Here is a 17,025-nt window from a genome sequence, read left to right on the forward strand (position 1 = left end):
CATTATCTTGGCAAAGAACATTAAGTCAGAAAGCCAATTCGCATTCTCCAATTGCGGGTACCCACTGGGAAAATAGGTAAACACCTTAGGAGGTAAGCCATGTTTTCTTTCAGTTTTTAGTACCAAAATTGTCGGAGTTAGTCAAAAATCGCGTTGATTTTTAAGAATTTTTTTTTGTTGAAAGTGTTTTCCATTATTTCCATAAAAAAAAAAAAATTTTTGTATAGAAGAGACTGCTTGAAAAAAATTGCCAAAAATCAACGGTAATTCCCAGCTACTTAAAACTTGCACTTTATTATTATATAATTGATTGGGCGACAAATCTGCATACTCAAAAACATTTGATGCATTTTCTCGAGTTTTTCACAAAGTTTAGAATTATATTTTGATGTTTTTTGTTGTAGATTAACCATATTTTTATACGAAATTAGCAGAAAAATATTAGAATGAAAATTGTTGCATATATTGTGAAAAATTTGCTGTGCCAATACTTTGTTCCGGCAGTGTATATTTTAGAATTTTTAGCATTTTCCATGAAACCCCTATAAATAAACAAAGTAAATCTGAAAAACGTATGTAACTTCAATGTTAACGCTATGAAAATTGATAACAGCAAGTTTCACCAGCAATTTAAATGGAAAATGGTTTTTTATTTTCTGTCAATCCCATATAATATTCAAAAAGTTTAAATGATTTTTATCTTAAATTGCTTTCGTAAAATTGGCTGTAAAAGTTATTTTCTTAGAAAAGATCATTGTCGAATATTTTCCCAACATTGATTTTGAGGATGTCTACAGCTGGATAACAAACCCGTTTACATGTGACCCGAAAAGTAAACAAGACAAGAGATGACAAATTAAGCTTTTGACAACCTTCTGGACATCAGTGAAGACAGCACTTTGAATATTAAATAATACGAAGGGAGCCAAAAGAGTTCTGGATGCAAGTGTATGCAGAAAATACTGCTGTTGACAAGATTTTATTAAAACTACTAGTGACTTTTACTTTTACATTTCTATGTGAGACTGCATTTTTAACAAATGCTTACATACACAAGAAATTTTTAAGCAAAAACCAAAACCGACTTTAATTCTCATATAAAAATTTAAGATTATCGTTAATCTCTTCATGATCCAATGATCGGATGCAAATCAAATTAGAATGGGACCACCTGTCCCTTAAAAAAAAAAAGAGGTATAGTAATCGGTTAACGTAGTCCAAACTTATGCGGTACCATACATAAAAAAAAAAATGATAATAAAAAATATTTCGACGAATTGATAACCTCCTTTTTGTGAAGTTGGTTAAAAACAAATGCACCAGCACGCTTTCAGCGTCAGATGATTTCGGGGTAAAATTGTCAAAGCTCCCAATAAACTTAAAGGAGTAATGAAATCATCATAACAATTTCAGTCCTCACATTAAAAGGAAATGAGCATACAGTTTGCATTGTGTTTTCTTGTTTTCGTAGACATTTGAAGAGTAGGGGTGCCGCGAAATTTTTTTAGCACAACAAGGGTCCCGCACTGAAAAGTTTGGGAACCCCTGTTCTAAGCAAAGAGAAAGTAAAAAGAGCCGCACTTTGCTAAGCAAAGAGCCGTTGCCCTATAGGAATTTAAAGTACTAAAGGTCTATCCTATCGATACAAATTTCACTTAAAAATCTCGTATAAATCCGTTCAGTAGTTTTTGAGATTAGCGTGGTCAAAGGCCCCTATTATGAGTTGCATTCGATCTTCGACTGTGGTCGAAAGTGCTGATCGAACGAATTTTCATTTGGTATTATGGCACTCATTCGGTGAAGAATAGCACTATTGTGAATTTCGCTCGTTTAGGTTGTTCACAATAGTATATTTTTAATCGCTGAGAAGCATGGTACAATAAAACAGGTAGAAGCCAATTTGACGTCAAACCTACAAATCTTCGATAGCCAGCGAAGATCGAAAATCGAAAATCGAATGCAACTCATAATAAGGGCCAAAATATCTCGACTTTCCTTTAGTGTGTGAGTGCGTGTGTGTGTGGAACCCGTTGTAAGGGAGTTAAGGGAGTGTCAAAACTCGAATGTCACTAGTGAGCAANTCGCTGAGAAGCATGGTACAATAAAACAGGTAGAAGCCAATTTGACGTCAAACCTACAAATCTTCGATAGCCAGCGAAGATCGAAAATCGAATGCAACTCATAATAAGGGCCAAAATATCTCGACTTTCCTTTAGTGTGTGAGTGCGTGTGTGTGTGGAACCCGTTGTAAGGGAGTTAAGGGAGTGTCAAAACTCGAATGTCACTAGTGAGCAAACTTTTAATTATTAAGTCATGGTGAAAACGTGAAGTGAAAACTTCATCACTTCACATAAAATTACGATTCTGTTTTCAAACGAAAATTGATTGGTCAAAAAGTTTTCACTGTGAAAACTTTTTTTAAACCGGGTTTGTTCCTGTGAAAAAGGTTGGGCATTTTTCCCAAATTCATGATCTTGTCTTAAACTCACAATAATTTACCAAATAATTTCGTGCTAGCTGTTAATGGAAAAGCCTTACATGAACGGGAATCGCTTAAAATGATATACAGCCTTATCACGAGTTTCATAAAGTGAAAAAATTTAATTTTCACTGACATTGAATTTTTCATTTTCACTTCACAATTTCATTGAACGAGAATTGGTCCTCAGGTTTTTTTAAACACTGTATAGTACGGACCAGGGATCGGTTAATCAAGTTTTTAATGAATCATAATCCTGATTAGTCAAATAATTTAATTAATAAGATTCTAATTAAGCAGATACTGAGTAATACTGTTTACTCCAAAAAAATTAATTGAAATTTGAATAACTGTGTTCACTTCTTTCGAGTTTTCTTTCAAACCAAATGAAATTTTTTTTTATACTGTTACTCTCAAAATTGAGCGTACGGCAATTTTTTGTTAATATGCGCAATGTTTTACATACTAGAAATTTTTTGTTAATTTTATATTACAATAAGGCCTATATTTTAGCAAAAGCGCGCAAGTCGCGGACTTTTTAATACGAATTTCTATAAAGAATTCAGGTATGAAGTTTTATAGCTTATATTTCAGTATAATACTGTGCAAAATTCAAATCTCTAAAAAATCGCGTTGACTTTCTACAATTCTTTTGCTGAATTTCCATATAAAAAATTTTCAGAATTTTTTTATATGAAAAAAACGCGGACAGCCAGCAAAAAAAATCTCAATAATCAACGCGAATTTTTAGACATTTGAAATTTGCAAATTATTTAACTAAAATTTAATGGGCTATACAAATGCATACCTGAATTCTTTTTAAAAATTCGTATACAAAAGTTCGCGATTTTGCTGAAACTTTGCAGATTTTTCTTAATTTTTGTACACAGTATCATTCTTGGTTTTAAATGGGAACATAAGTCATATTTTAAAACAAAATTAATAAAAATATTTTAGCATGTAAAACATTGCGAATACATATTAACAAAAAAGAGCCGTACACACAATTTTGGGAGTAACAGTATGTATGTTTGTATGTGGAAATATGTATGTTCGTATGCACATTCAATATATGTATTTCTCATTACATAATAAAAATAAAATGCCAAACAAGTACGTACTATGTAGAACATACGACGTAAATGTGCATATGGATGTACATAGCTGCTTAAAATGAAAAATACGTTCACATATCGTCGTTTAAACTTTAAAGTACAAAACCGCGTATCGTCATTCTGCAAACCGCGTAACTGGCATTTGCGGCCAAAAATAGGATTTACTCACACAAGCTCTTGGCTCAATACTTATCCATTCGTCCTGAAATAAACTTGCCAGAAATGCGATTGCTTTATAAAAAAAAAAAACAAGTAAAGTATAATTTCGGGCGAAACCGCCCTTTATATACCCGGCGCGCGTATTAAATACCGTTTTTTCACTTTTCACTTTCGTCATTTCACTTTCATTATTGCATGATAAGCAAGAGTATTTTTCCCGATGTCAAACAGTTTCGATAATATGCTATGAGATATTGAAATAATTGGAGCAAGTTTGGTGGAAATCGATAATGGGGCTATCAATATACACTTATGTATGTAGTCATAAGAGGGTGGTGCCGCGCCCATTAAGAAAAGAATCAATAATATTGTGTCTTGTTAGGAGACTGTTGTAAGGTGGCGTGTTTAATTATCGAAATATCGGAATTTTCGTATTTCTGAAATTTACCGTTATATGGGATATATTGTCTGATTTCAAAAATTTTGAGGCTCTAAGAAATGTTTGTACCGAGTTTGGTGGGGATTGGTAAGGGACTACAGAAATACAGCATTTCATCGTAAGTGGGCGGTGCCACGCCCATTTTCGAAAAATGTCATAACTGTCTTATTTTGTGCCACAATTCTATTTCGCGTACCAACTTTCAAGAATTTTGAAACAGTATCTACGGAAATATCGTCGATTTTGCATATTTCGAAAATACCGTTATATGGGAGGTGGGCGTGGTTATTGTCCGATTATGCCCATTCGATCCAAACCCACCTTGGATAAAGGGCAACCTACTTACCAAATTTCATTGACATATCTCAATTTGTTCTCGAGTTATCGTGTACACGGACAGACAGACGGACGGTTTTGCATTATCTTGATACGCGGTTTTGCATTTTGTTGATACGGTTTTGTACTTTAAACAACGATATATAGGTACATATGTACATATTGTCGTTTAAAGTACAAAACCACGTATCAACAAAATGCAAAACCGCGTATCAAGATAATGCAAGACCGTGTATGTGTGGTTGCATAAATTATGTTCTAGAGCAAAAACACTCATATTTCAAAATGGTTCTCTTTTTCTATAAAGGAATCGCATTTCTGGCTAGTATATTTCAGGACGAATGGATAAGGTTTGAGCCAAGAGCTTGTGTGAGCAAATCCAATTTTTGGCAGCCAAAGTCAATTACGCGGTTTTGCAGAATGACGATACGCGGTTTTGTAATTTAAAGGACGATATGTATGTATAAATTCTTTTCTATTTTTGTATACACACATATGTATGTATGTATGTATGTAAAACAAAATATATCAGCAAATACTCAGATTTCTCGTTAATCAGGTTATGATTAATCAGTTTGCTGATTAATCAAATTAATTAGATTCTGATTAATCAATCATGCCTATTACGGTATCAAACGGATACCGTAATAGGCATGAATATGTAGATAATCGGAACCCTAATAATTTTGTTTAATCGAAAATAATTATTCTTTGATTAATTAATTAATCGGCTTTCGATTAATCAGCCTGTTAGATTAATTCATTAATCGCCCATCCCTAGTACGGACTGAAGACATGATGTGGTATACCANCCCTTCGCTTATTCCGACTGTACGAATCTGATTAGATCCGTGCGGATGGCATCCGTCGGATACCGTAATAGGCATGAATATGTAGATAATCGGAACCCTAATAATTTTGTTTAATCGAAAATAATTATTCTTTGATTAATTAATTAATCGGCTTTCGATTAATCAGCCTGTTAGATTAATTCATTAATCGCCCATCCCTAGTACGGACTGAAGACATGATGTGGTATACCAAATGAAAACTTGTTCTATATACTACTGAATTATAAAATTTTTACATATATTTATTAATTCAATTTTTTAAAAACCATGTGTTTGTTTAAAATTTTATGTAACTTTTTTTAGTTAAATTGAGTTGTTGCTAAAAATTTACAAGATGTATATTACATTTTTATATTGTATTAAAGGCATTCATATTTCCTATTAAAAGACATCAAAAACTCTCAAATCTGTCCTTTCGTTTTTGAGATATTTGGATTTAAAAAAATTATTAATTTAACCTTTGACCCTTGGTAACTCCTGCAGTTTTTGTTTCCCATCAAAATAAATTAAACCGATATACTTGCTTCAAAAACCTCTATTGACGTCTTTGTTCAAAATTAGTCGCCCGGTTATCGTAATCGTGCCAACAGCTTCTCATAAAAATACAATAGACGTTCGGAGTCGACGTAAAACTGTAGGTCTCTGCCATTTATGTGTTATAGTATTTTTACGCAGAACTTCTTTCTGCGTAGGGGGTCTTCTATTTTTCCCACTATTTTGAATCACCTCGCCTGAGCCCTGGAGTCAGAAGAGATTCGTAACCCAAGCCAAAGAGCAAAAATAAATAAGTGTGTAACAATACGTCTGTTCAATGTGCTTTACGATTTTCACGTTTTTACAGGAAGTCGTTCCCGCACCTCCCATAAGGTTTAATAATGGCGAAAACAGCTTTTCCTGTAAATCCTGTAAACCTGCAAATCGTGAAGTACCTGGAACAGGGCTAATATTAAATAAAACTTACATTAACTCAGTGATTCGCAATTAAAAACGGAAACTCATACAATGGAAATATTCACTGAAGAAATATACATACATATATGTATTTACAACTGAAATAAGAGAAACGAAGGATAATAGTTAAAAATAAAATTTAGGACAACTTCAATATTTGATATCCATGATGTTTGATATGTATAATTTGATATTCGAACCTGTTGAAGATTTGTAAGGGGTGTTATATCTTCCATTGATTTTTCTTGATATTAATCGTATAACTATGTAATATTGCACCGATACCCCTCACACAGGTACCAATTGAGAGCGATGACTAAACCGCGAAATAATGTCTGGTACTGATACTATTACAAAGGCGGAAAATTTTTCCTTGATACGGATTTCGATCGAGACAAATAGCGGCGTTGTTTGTTATCTACGGCGAAAGTGTCTGGTACTGATACTATTGCAAAAGTGGAAAATTTTTCCTTGATACGGATTTCGATCGAAACAAACAGTGGCGTTGTTTGTTATCTATATAAATCGAAACCCCAACCTGGCCTATGTACATATATTTAATATTTATTATCGCAATTCCCACTTATAAATACTTAGTGATAGAACGATACGGGTACCCAGTAGAGCTGGAGAACAATCGATAGCACTATCGATAGTATCGTTGTTTTATAAGGTGTGTACATTAATGGGCTGTTTTTGCCTACGCGTAAAAGCACATTTAGCTCTAAATGCTACTCTAAATGTACATTTATCCATACAAAATTCGTCACCTAAATGCAACTAAATGCAACTCCATTTATGCATTAAGAATCTAAATGCTAAAAGCAACCCTATGATCTTCCAAAATTTCCACGATTCGAACATGGTTTAATGTGAAAAAGTGGCAACATTGCTTTTTCGAGTATACAGTCGCTAGCTGCGTTTCAGTGATTGCCGATCGAGATTTCATTTATTATTTTACATTATTTGGATAAAGAAAAGTTACGCAAATTCAACATCGATATGATGCTGATAGAAATCTGGATTAATTTGTGATCAACTCTGTTTATTTTGTTTCCTAATTAAGTATGGAAATTATAATTGACAGCACCGACAAATGAATATATACACAAACAAATGTTGGGTTATGGTTAAAACAATTCAAGTTTTTGTATTGAATTTTCGGTTTAGATTTTTTTTTTTCCTATTCGCGCGATTTTTTATTACAAATTTTCATTATTTATCAAAGTATTGATTTTTATGGAAAAGCGCCGCAGGCGAAAATTTTTAATAAGAAATCGCGCGATTTTTTATTAAAAATTTTCATTATTTATCGAAGTATTGATTTTTATGAAAAAAGCGCCGCAGCCGTAAATTTTTAATAAAAAATCGCGCGATTTTTTATTAAAAATTTTCATTCTTTATCGAAGTATTGATTTTTATGGGAAAAGCGCCGCAGGCGAGAATTTTTAATAAAAAATCGCGCGATTTTTTATTAAAAATTTTCATTATTTATATATATATTAAACGAAAGAAGATACCGAAAAGCATTGAACAGTGCACACACCTTATAAGGAAAAGTGAATTATTACGAAATACTAATACAGTGGCAGCACTATAGCTATTTTGGAATCTCGCGTTTCAGTTCGCAAAGATTGTCAACTTCTTTTTAATAACAAAATAATCTATCTTAGGTTGATAAAACTATGTGTTTGTTTAATAAATAAGTTAAATTATATATTTTAATAGTGTTTAAAAAGTGAGAACAGGTGATTTAGTGAATCTTTGTCGGTGTAATTGCCCATAGAAAACAACGAAATTTAACAAAAGTTTTTTGTTCATAACTTTTAAATGGTTAATAATATTAGCCTTCCCCCTCCGGATTGTTAATAGGGGGACCGCAACGGGTCGTTTGGTACCCCTCCCGACTTTTCCGGACCTTTTTTAGGGGTTGTTACCCTACACTAGAGAATTACCTATGTAAGTTTTATTCAAAGCCAAAAAGTCAAAAAATTAATTTTTTAAACTTAAATATCTCTTAAACCATTAACCATGTTTCAAAGATTTTTATGTCGTTAGAAAGGTAATAAAAATGACATACAATAATGCTATTCTTTATTGAAAAAAATGTATGAATAAACATGTTTTTTTTTTTTAAAAAATTTATTTTTAATAAATGTATTTTTTTTGCCAAAGAAGAGAGGCTGAGCACCTTTTACAGAGACCACCTTTCTGCGTAGGCGGCCTTCGGCCGCACTTAGGGCCGTTTGCACCATGTCTAGTTAACGCTAACTGGAGGTACATCCTTCAGTTAAGCACGTTAACTGCTTTATCGATCACATGTTATATGATGGGTGTCGATAACGTCGATAAAGATGTTTAACTGGGAGTTAGAATTAACTAGACATGGTGCAAACGGCCCTTAGGGATTATAACCCTCACAAAGTAGAATTCTCCTTTCTGTGTTGCCAAAGAAGAGCGGCTGAACACTGTTCGCAGAGAACACCTTATATTATTATTATATACCTCACAAAGTAGAATTATCTTTTCTGTGTTGCCAAAGAAGATGGGCTGAACACCGTTTGCAGAAAACACCTTTCTGCGTAGGCGGCCTTCGGCCGCACTTAGGAATTATAACCCTCAAGAAGTAGAATTCTCCTTTCGGTGTTGCCAAAGAAGAGGGGCTGAACACCTTTTGCATAGAAGATCATTCTGCGTAGGCGGCCTTCGGCCACACTTAGGGATTATAACCCGCACAAAGTAGAGTTTTCCTTTCTGTGTTGCCGAAGAAGAGAGCTGAACACCTTGTGCAGATAATATTTCGCACATGTATACATTACGAGATAAATATACAATAGTAATACACTTAGGGCCGGTTACTCAATGTCTGGTTAACACTAATCTGCGGTTAAACATCGTTATCGACGTTACCGACTCCCTGTTATATGCATGGAGTCGAAGACGTCGGTAACGATGTTTAACCGCAGATTAGTGTTAACCAGACATTGAGTAACCGGCCCTTAATCACTTAAAATAAGTAAAATGTAATGAAAGCTTATTTTCCCTTTAGGTGATTAGCTAGTTTTTTATGTTGACAATAACGTGATTTAATAATAATCATTTTGTTTTTAATTTTGTCATGTTTTTTTTTATAAAATCTCATTTTTCTCATAAGCTTTACAAAACTAGTAAAACATATATATATATCATTAAAAAGATATTTTTAATACCTTTCAAACGAGATCAAAATATTTTAAATTAATATAGTAGTTTTTTAGTTATTCCAATTACATTAAATTCAAAAATTTATTTTTCGACCTTCAATACACCAATAATTATTTTTTCCACCTAAAAAAATACCGTTATGATCAAGACTAAGAACCCTGTCGATCCCAATATAAATATTTCCTGATAGAAATCTGGCTCAATCTGTGATCAACTCTGTTTTTGTTTTTCCTATTTAATTGAGGAAATTTCAATTCACAGCACCGAAAAATGAATATATACACAAACGAATTTTCGGTTATGGTTTAAACAATTCAAGCTTTTGCATTGAATTTTTTGTTTAAAATTTCTTTTTTCCTTTTCAGTAGGTTTTTTGCACATTATCTTCTCTGTGCGAATTGATCGTGATAGATACGGATCTGAATAAGCTACTGGAACACGGCTGTTTGTCAAAAGCATACGATTTCGAACTCGCGTAAATGTACTTTTGCTAAAGGGCGGTCCACATAGAACTTTCGCGTTGGCTTTGGCGTTGGCGTTAGTTTGACATAACGCACGTTAAAAGTATGCTTGCTACAATGAACGCTTGGCAGCGAATGCTTGGGCCACTAAATTAACATACTAACGACAGATAAATTAATATTTCATATCAATAATTGCATTAAAAACGATATTTCTTGCCCGCACTTGATTAAAAAGAAAAAATATTTCACATAATTTTATTCATTTGCAACAGCTGACGAGCGACGCACGCGAAAAGTTGAGAGTTGGCCATCTTTTTGCTTTGTGTTGGCGTGAGCGTTGTCGAATTTTGGCTATGTGGACGGCTGCATTTGGATTCATGTATTCATAGTCAGCTGTTGAAGCGACGCCAACGCCAACGCAACGCCAAAGTTCTATGTGGACGGGCCTTAAATGCGATAGCAGGTTCATTCCTTATATTTTTGGACTAAAATCTGAAAAGTGCCAAATGCCAGAGCGTAAGCAAAATGCGCTCACTAAAAGAGAATAACAGTAAAAGTAAAGGAACGTAAAATAAGAATGGAAATGTATGTACAAAACACATTCACACAAGCACAAGCACAATAAACACTTAATATATCAAATATTTTTTGCCTCCTTCCAATCTCAATTAACTTTTTTTACTTTTTAGATTATTATTATTATTGTTGGGGATAGAGCACTGCGACCTTAAGATCTATTGTGCCATGTGTTCATGGATTATAGTGTGTCTATTAATCCAGTATCCGAGAGAAACTTTAGTATAGAACCTAAATCTACGGATTTCACTTCGCCTTTGGTTATCAGATGTTCACCCAGGTGCCTTTTGCGTTTATGCATCAGTGCAGGACATTCTTCTAAGATGTGCTGTGCAGTCTCGTTTTTCATCCTGCAAAATCTGCATCGCTCATGCGAGTAAATTCCCAGTTTAGTCAGGTGATAGTGTCCTGTCAGAATTCCTGTAACAATTTTTAAGTTATTCTTTGATAAGTTCATACATTCCTTGAAGCGTTCTAGGTTATATGTTCATAAAAGTGCTTTGGACTGCTCTAGACCTGGTAGATTATCCCAGTAGTGATTCCTCTGAGCTTCTTCCTCTAGCCGAATTAGTTCAGAGAGTGCCCCTTTTCCCAAGCTGTAGAAAGGTTCGCATTCCCGAAACCGCTACTTTGGTTTTGCCGACTTTGACATTTATGGCAATACGTAAACAAACTTTTTGTTTAGAAACAAGTGCAAACGTATTGCAAACGTATTGTGCACTTTCAAGCGAAAAATCGAAGTAATTCGCGCGTTCTGAAGTAAAAAACGTTTTATTTGTAATAAAAACTTTATAAAAATGTCGTGTCGTGTGTTGAATTGCAGCAGCCGTAGGGTTAAAGCCCCCAAATGCAGTTTTTTTTGTTTCGCCGCGACGACGCCTTGGCCAGAAAGTGGGTAGAGTTCTGCCGGCAGGTGAAGCCATACAATTTAGACACCAGCGTAATATGCATGAAGCACTTTACGGACCACTTTTAAACTCGACATGTTAAGTTGAAAGCGTTGAAATACCACAATTTACAAATTAAAATCGAAGGTAAGCAAGCATCGACCACTTTCTGCAGGAAACCACGCGCTGCGACAAGATATTATCACTTTTTTGGCACCTGCAATACAAACCCAAAAATGATAAATAGTTAATTAATATGACCTATTCTTTTGAACACATTTCAAGAGTGGTTGTATATTTTTTGTTAACGTTGTGCTTAATTTGCTATATTCAAAGATGGCTTGAGAAATTGGTGAATCGAGAAGAAAACACGTTTTCTCACTGCAAATTCACAACTGTCAACTCATTGTTCTTCGCCATGTTCTTTTTTTACCCGTTGCCACAAATGTCAATCTGCGGGAATGCGCAATCTTGTATTCTATCGTTCTTGGGGTTGATGCACCTTTCTTCGCTAGTTTATCGGCGATCTCGTTTCCTTTAATACCAATATGTCCCGGAATCCAGAGAACCCAAACCCGATTGGTCAGACCAGGAGTATTCAGCTTGTCGAGGTACTCCATCACCAGTTTAGATGTTACCTGGTGAGATCTGAGGGCCTTGATAGCCGCTTGGCTGTCAGTCAAGATCATGATGTTCTGATTCCGGTAGTTTCGCTTGATATTAAAATCCGCGCATCTTTCTATGCCGTATGTTTCAGCCTGGAAAATAGACATATGTTTCCCAATGGGTTCCGAGTATCTTAACCTCGGTCCAACTANGGAGTATTCAGCTTGTCGAGGTACTCCATCACCAGTTTAGATGTTACCTGGTGAGATCTGAGGGCCTTGATAGCCGCTTGGCTGTCAGTCAAGATCATGATGTTCTGATTCCGGTAGTTTCGCTTGATATTAAAATCCGCGCATCTTTCTATGCCGTATGTTTCAGCCTGGAAAATAGACATATGTTTCCCAATGGGTTCCGAGTATCTTAACCTCGGTCCAACTACCCCTATCCCGGTACCCTCGTCGATCAATGAGCCATCAGTGTACTAGGTGTTTTGGTTTATCCGATATGTCTCGCATATGCCTGCCCAGCTCTTCTTATTACTCAGTTCAGTCTTAAACCTCTTTGTAAAGCTGAACCTCGGATGCATGGTATCCCTCGGTATTGCAATTTCACGGGACTTATTCGTAAGAATATCTAACTTCCTACGACCAAGACACCCTGCTGCCCAGATATTGGTACCAGTCATCCGTAGTAAAGCTCTTTTCGCCTGAGCCTGTATGTAAATATGAAGAGGGGTAAGATCTAAAAGAACCTCCATCTAGCCTTATCGCTTTTAGACTATCAAGTTTGTATTTCCTTGAGAACGGTACTATAGTGGTTTTTGCTGGATTTACGTTTAGGCCCACTTTAGCACACCATTTTTTGGTTACGTTCAGCCATAGCTGGATTCTATCACACAGGGTGTTTTCGAATTTCCCTCTGCATAATATTACAATGTCGTCGGCGTACCCCTGGCAGGTTAGTCCAGTATCTGTTAGCTCTTGGAGCAGTCCGTCGACGACTATATTCCATAGTAGTGGAGATAACACTCCACCCTGTGGACAGCCCCTTGTTGTTCCGGCAACAACCGTATTATTCGTACAGTTTTGTATTTTTACCCTTCTGGTGCGGAGCATGTAATTAATCCAGGATCCGAGGATATTGTTTACCCCCCTGCTAATCAAAGCACTGTTTATTGCAGCATGCGAGGTGTTGTCAAACGCGCCCTCGATGTCCAGAAAAGCGCATATAGCAGTCTCCTTATTTCCTAAGCTATAGGGCGATTTCAGTAGAGCGGCCCGCCATATATGCATGCTGTCGCGAATTCAGCGGATAGTTCAATAAGACCGTAGTCCTTACATAGTTATCTACTACCTTTTCTAAAGCTTTTAGTACAAATGAGGTCAGGCAGATTGGCCTGAAGGATTTTGGATGAAGTGGGTCCTTCTTTCCAACCTTCGGGATGAAAACAACCTTCGCTCTTCTCCATGCATCTGGTATATAACCCAATGCTATGCTGCTTCTAATTATTTTTAATAGCGGTCCAATCACGCATTTTAAGCCCTGTTGTTGCATGCCAGGGAAAATTCCATCCGCTCCCGGTGACTTCAGTGGTTTGAAGGTATTCACCGCCCACCTGAGCCAGGGCTCGGAGCATATTTCCTTAGCCACTAACCATTTTTCTCTGCTTATTTTACTGCACTGCTCAGTCCGATCTGTTTCGGAATAAGATGTAGATCCTGGGAAGTGTGTATCTATGAGAAGTTTGATCTTCTCCTCCTCGCTCCCAGTGAAACTCCCATCAGTCTTCCGTAGACTTGCGGACGAAATACAGTTCGTTTTGGCCATTGCCTTATAGAGTCTTGTAGCCTCCGTAGTATCTTCTATGCTTTCACAGAAGTTCCTAAAGCTTAAACGGCTAGATTCCCTTATTTCCTTGTTGTACAGAGTTAAGGTGTTTCTGTATTCTGACCACTACCCGGTTCATTTTGCTCGATTGAACAGTTTCCGGACTTTGGTTCTGAGTTTACTTAAGTTGTTGTTCCACCAGGATACATCCCTGGAGGAACGTACCTTACTTATAGGACAACTGTCTTCATATGCGTCAATGAGTAATTCATTGAAGCGCTTTGTAGCGAATTCTAGTTCTTTTTCATTCCTGATCTTCTGACCCAGCCCAGGTTGCGCTACGTTTAACTTTAGGTTGTCTTTGAACTTCTCCCAGTCTGTCTTCCTGGGATTCCTTAAAACTCTATGTATAGGAGGGGTTGTTACAATGTCAAACCTTATTATTCTACGATCTGACATGGAGGGTTCATTGGATACTCTCCACTCTTTCACTAACGCTTTCGTTTGAGTATTCCCTATGGTTATATCAAGGGCCTCTTCCCTTGCGCGGGTCACAAAAGTTGGTATGTTCCCAACATTAAAGATTTCTAATTTATTTCTAAGGATAAATTCAAGAAGGTACTCACCCCTTTGGTTGGTGTCACTGCTCCCCCATGCCTCGCTATGCGCATTTGCATCACACCCGAGTATCAGGGGTAGCTTCCTAGCAGTACTTCACCAGTTTAGTGACAAGCTCTGGTGGGGCATGCGTGTCATCTCCTGGGAAGTAGCCCGATGAGGCTACGATGTCCTGGATGGTCCTGTTGATGTTGACTGGGACTTGGACCGCTACTAGATCCCTCGACAGGAAATCTGAAAGACATATGTTTCAAGCTGTTAGTTATTAACAAGCACGCCCTAGGATTCGTACACCTNAGGGCTCGGAGCATATTTCCTTAGCCACTAACCATTTTTCTCTGCTTATTTTACTGCACTGCTCAGTCCGATCTGTTTCGGAATAAGATGTAGATCCTGGGAAGTGTGTATCTATGAGAAGTTTGATCTTCTCCTCCTCGCTCCCAGTGAAACTCCCATCAGTCTTCCGTAGACTTGCGGACGAAATACAGTTCGTTTTGGCCATTGCCTTATAGAGTCTTGTAGCCTCCGTAGTATCTTCTATGCTTTCACAGAAGTTCCTAAAGCTTAAACGGCTAGATTCCCTTATTTCCTTGTTGTACAGAGTTAAGGTGTTTCTGTATTCTGACCACTACCCGGTTCATTTTGCTCGATTGAACAGTTTCCGGACTTTGGTTCTGAGTTTACTTAAGTTGTTGTTCCACCAGGATACATCCCTGGAGGAACGTACCTTACTTATAGGACAACTGTCTTCATATGCGTCAATGAGTAATTCATTGAAGCGCTTTGTAGCGAATTCTAGTTCTTTTTCATTCCTGATCTTCTGACCCAGCCCAGGTTGCGCTACGTTTAACTTTAGGTTGTCTTTGAACTTCTCCCAGTCTGTCTTCCTGGGATTCCTTAAAACTCTATGTATAGGAGGGGTTGTTACAATGTCAAACCTTATTATTCTACGATCTGACATGGAGGGTTCATTGGATACTCTCCACTCTTTCACTAACGCTTTCGTTTGAGTATTCCCTATGGTTATATCAAGGGCCTCTTCCCTTGCGCGGGTCACAAAAGTTGGTATGTTCCCAACATTAAAGATTTCTAATTTATTTCTAAGGATAAATTCAAGAAGGTACTCACCCCTTTGGTTGGTGTCACTGCTCCCCCATGCCTCGCTATGCGCATTTGCATCACACCCGAGTATCAGGGGTAGCTTCCTAGCAGTACTTCACCAGTTTAGTGACAAGCTCTGGTGGGGCATGCGTGTCATCTCCTGGGAAGTAGCCCGATGAGGCTACGATGTCCTGGATGGTCCTGTTGATGTTGACTGGGACTTGGACCGCTACTAGATCCCTCGACAGGAAATCTGAAAGACATATGTTTCAAGCTGTTAGTTATTAACAAGCACGCCCTAGGATTCGTACACCTAGTATCCCAAATTACCTGCCTGTTATCTACTGCCAAGCCTCTTATTTGGCCCCTGACGACCCAGGGTTCTTGTACCAGCACTATTCCCAGTGTAGACCTGAGGGTTGCCCTAGCGATAACCGCAGACGCGGCCCTCGCATGATGTAGGTTTATTTGTGCAACCTTAGTGCTGGTCATCGTCGCGTTCATCATCTTCGTCCGTTGTCAGGGTTTCGTGAAACTCTGACAAGGTGGCTCTCTCCGAGTCGTCATCAGCACAAATAGTCAGTAGCCCGAGGTCAAAGTCATCGATACCCTCCATCTCATGAGGTAGAAGACTGACTTCCTCTACTACCGCGCTTATAGCTGCTTCTACGGCTACCATCTCAGCCACCTCCTTCGGTAATTCTGGACCAACCGGTGGAGTATCTCGCTTGACTGTCTTCGCCTTCGGTTCCCTGCCCTTGTGCACAAGCACTGGAACACTACCAAACCTGTATCGCAAGATGCAGTTTTTCTTTTTGATAGCGTCCAACGACCGGTCGTCTATCCCGATCGTTAGCAGTTTGCCCGTATTCTCGTCGTTGCTCCTATAAACCTTCCATAGGTCGGTATGCATTCCCTGATTTTGTGCTATAATGAGGTTCAGCAGTTTCTGCATGTCCACTCCTGCAGCTTTTGGTAGGTACGTAGTGATTACGTGCACCCTGGCAATGTTGTCCCCATCGCACGTAGTCAGTTCCGCACCATCCCAGTCAGGCAGTTTTGGGACAATTTCGCGCAACCATTCGGCTGATTCTGCATCCAAGCAGTCGACTAGTATAAGGCCTGGCCGAAAGTGGATGCCGTCGAATTGGAGTGTTGACCTCCAACCCTTACCCATCTCCTCCACAATGGCGTCCTCAATCTTTCCCTGATCCTCACGAGTGAGTGTGCACTCAGGAAAAGCCTTCGGCAGAACTGCCAGTCGAATGCGCTTAGTGGCGCTAGCATAGCTAACACCCGGCTTCCTGGCCCCTGACTTATGTTTTGGAGCCGCTGTTTCAAGACGGCTCTTCTTCTTCTCCGGTTTTCCTTCAGGAGGACTAAGCTCCGCAGCCCCCCGTTTACTGTCACCG

The 17,025-nt window shown here is 37.7% G+C and overlaps 1 protein-coding gene and 1 long non-coding RNA gene across 2 annotated transcripts; both read right to left on the reverse strand.

The window, feature by feature from the left end:
• Positions 1–5,895: 5,895 nt before the first annotated feature.
• LOC108368318 (uncharacterized) lies at positions 5,896–6,949 on the reverse strand. Its single transcript, XR_001848351.1, has 3 exons — positions 6,531–6,949; positions 6,341–6,428; positions 5,896–6,117 (listed from the first exon to the last, which is right to left on the reverse strand). It is a non-coding gene; the product is annotated as an uncharacterized LOC108368318 (long non-coding RNA).
• A 9,142-nt stretch (positions 6,950–16,091) lies between these two features.
• LOC108368319 (uncharacterized) lies at positions 16,092–16,790 on the reverse strand. The gene has a single exon (XM_017623164.1). It carries the CDS (start codon positions 16,788–16,790, stop codon positions 16,092–16,094), a length of 699 nt encoding a protein of 232 aa, XP_017478653.1.
• Positions 16,791–17,025: the final 235 nt, after the last annotated feature.

The sequence above is a fragment of the Rhagoletis zephyria genome, unplaced genomic scaffold (genome assembly GCF_001687245.7).
Source record: "Rhagoletis zephyria isolate East Lansing unplaced genomic scaffold, Rhagoletis_zephyria_1.1 Rzeph_scaffold_03067, whole genome shotgun sequence".
NCBI lineage: Eukaryota > Metazoa > Arthropoda > Insecta > Diptera > Tephritidae > Rhagoletis > Rhagoletis zephyria.

Coding starts and splice junctions, on each gene's coding strand:
- LOC108368319 (XM_017623164.1), bottom strand. CDS start 16,790: ATGGGTAAGGGTTGGAGGTCAACACTCCAATTCGACGGCATCCACTTT.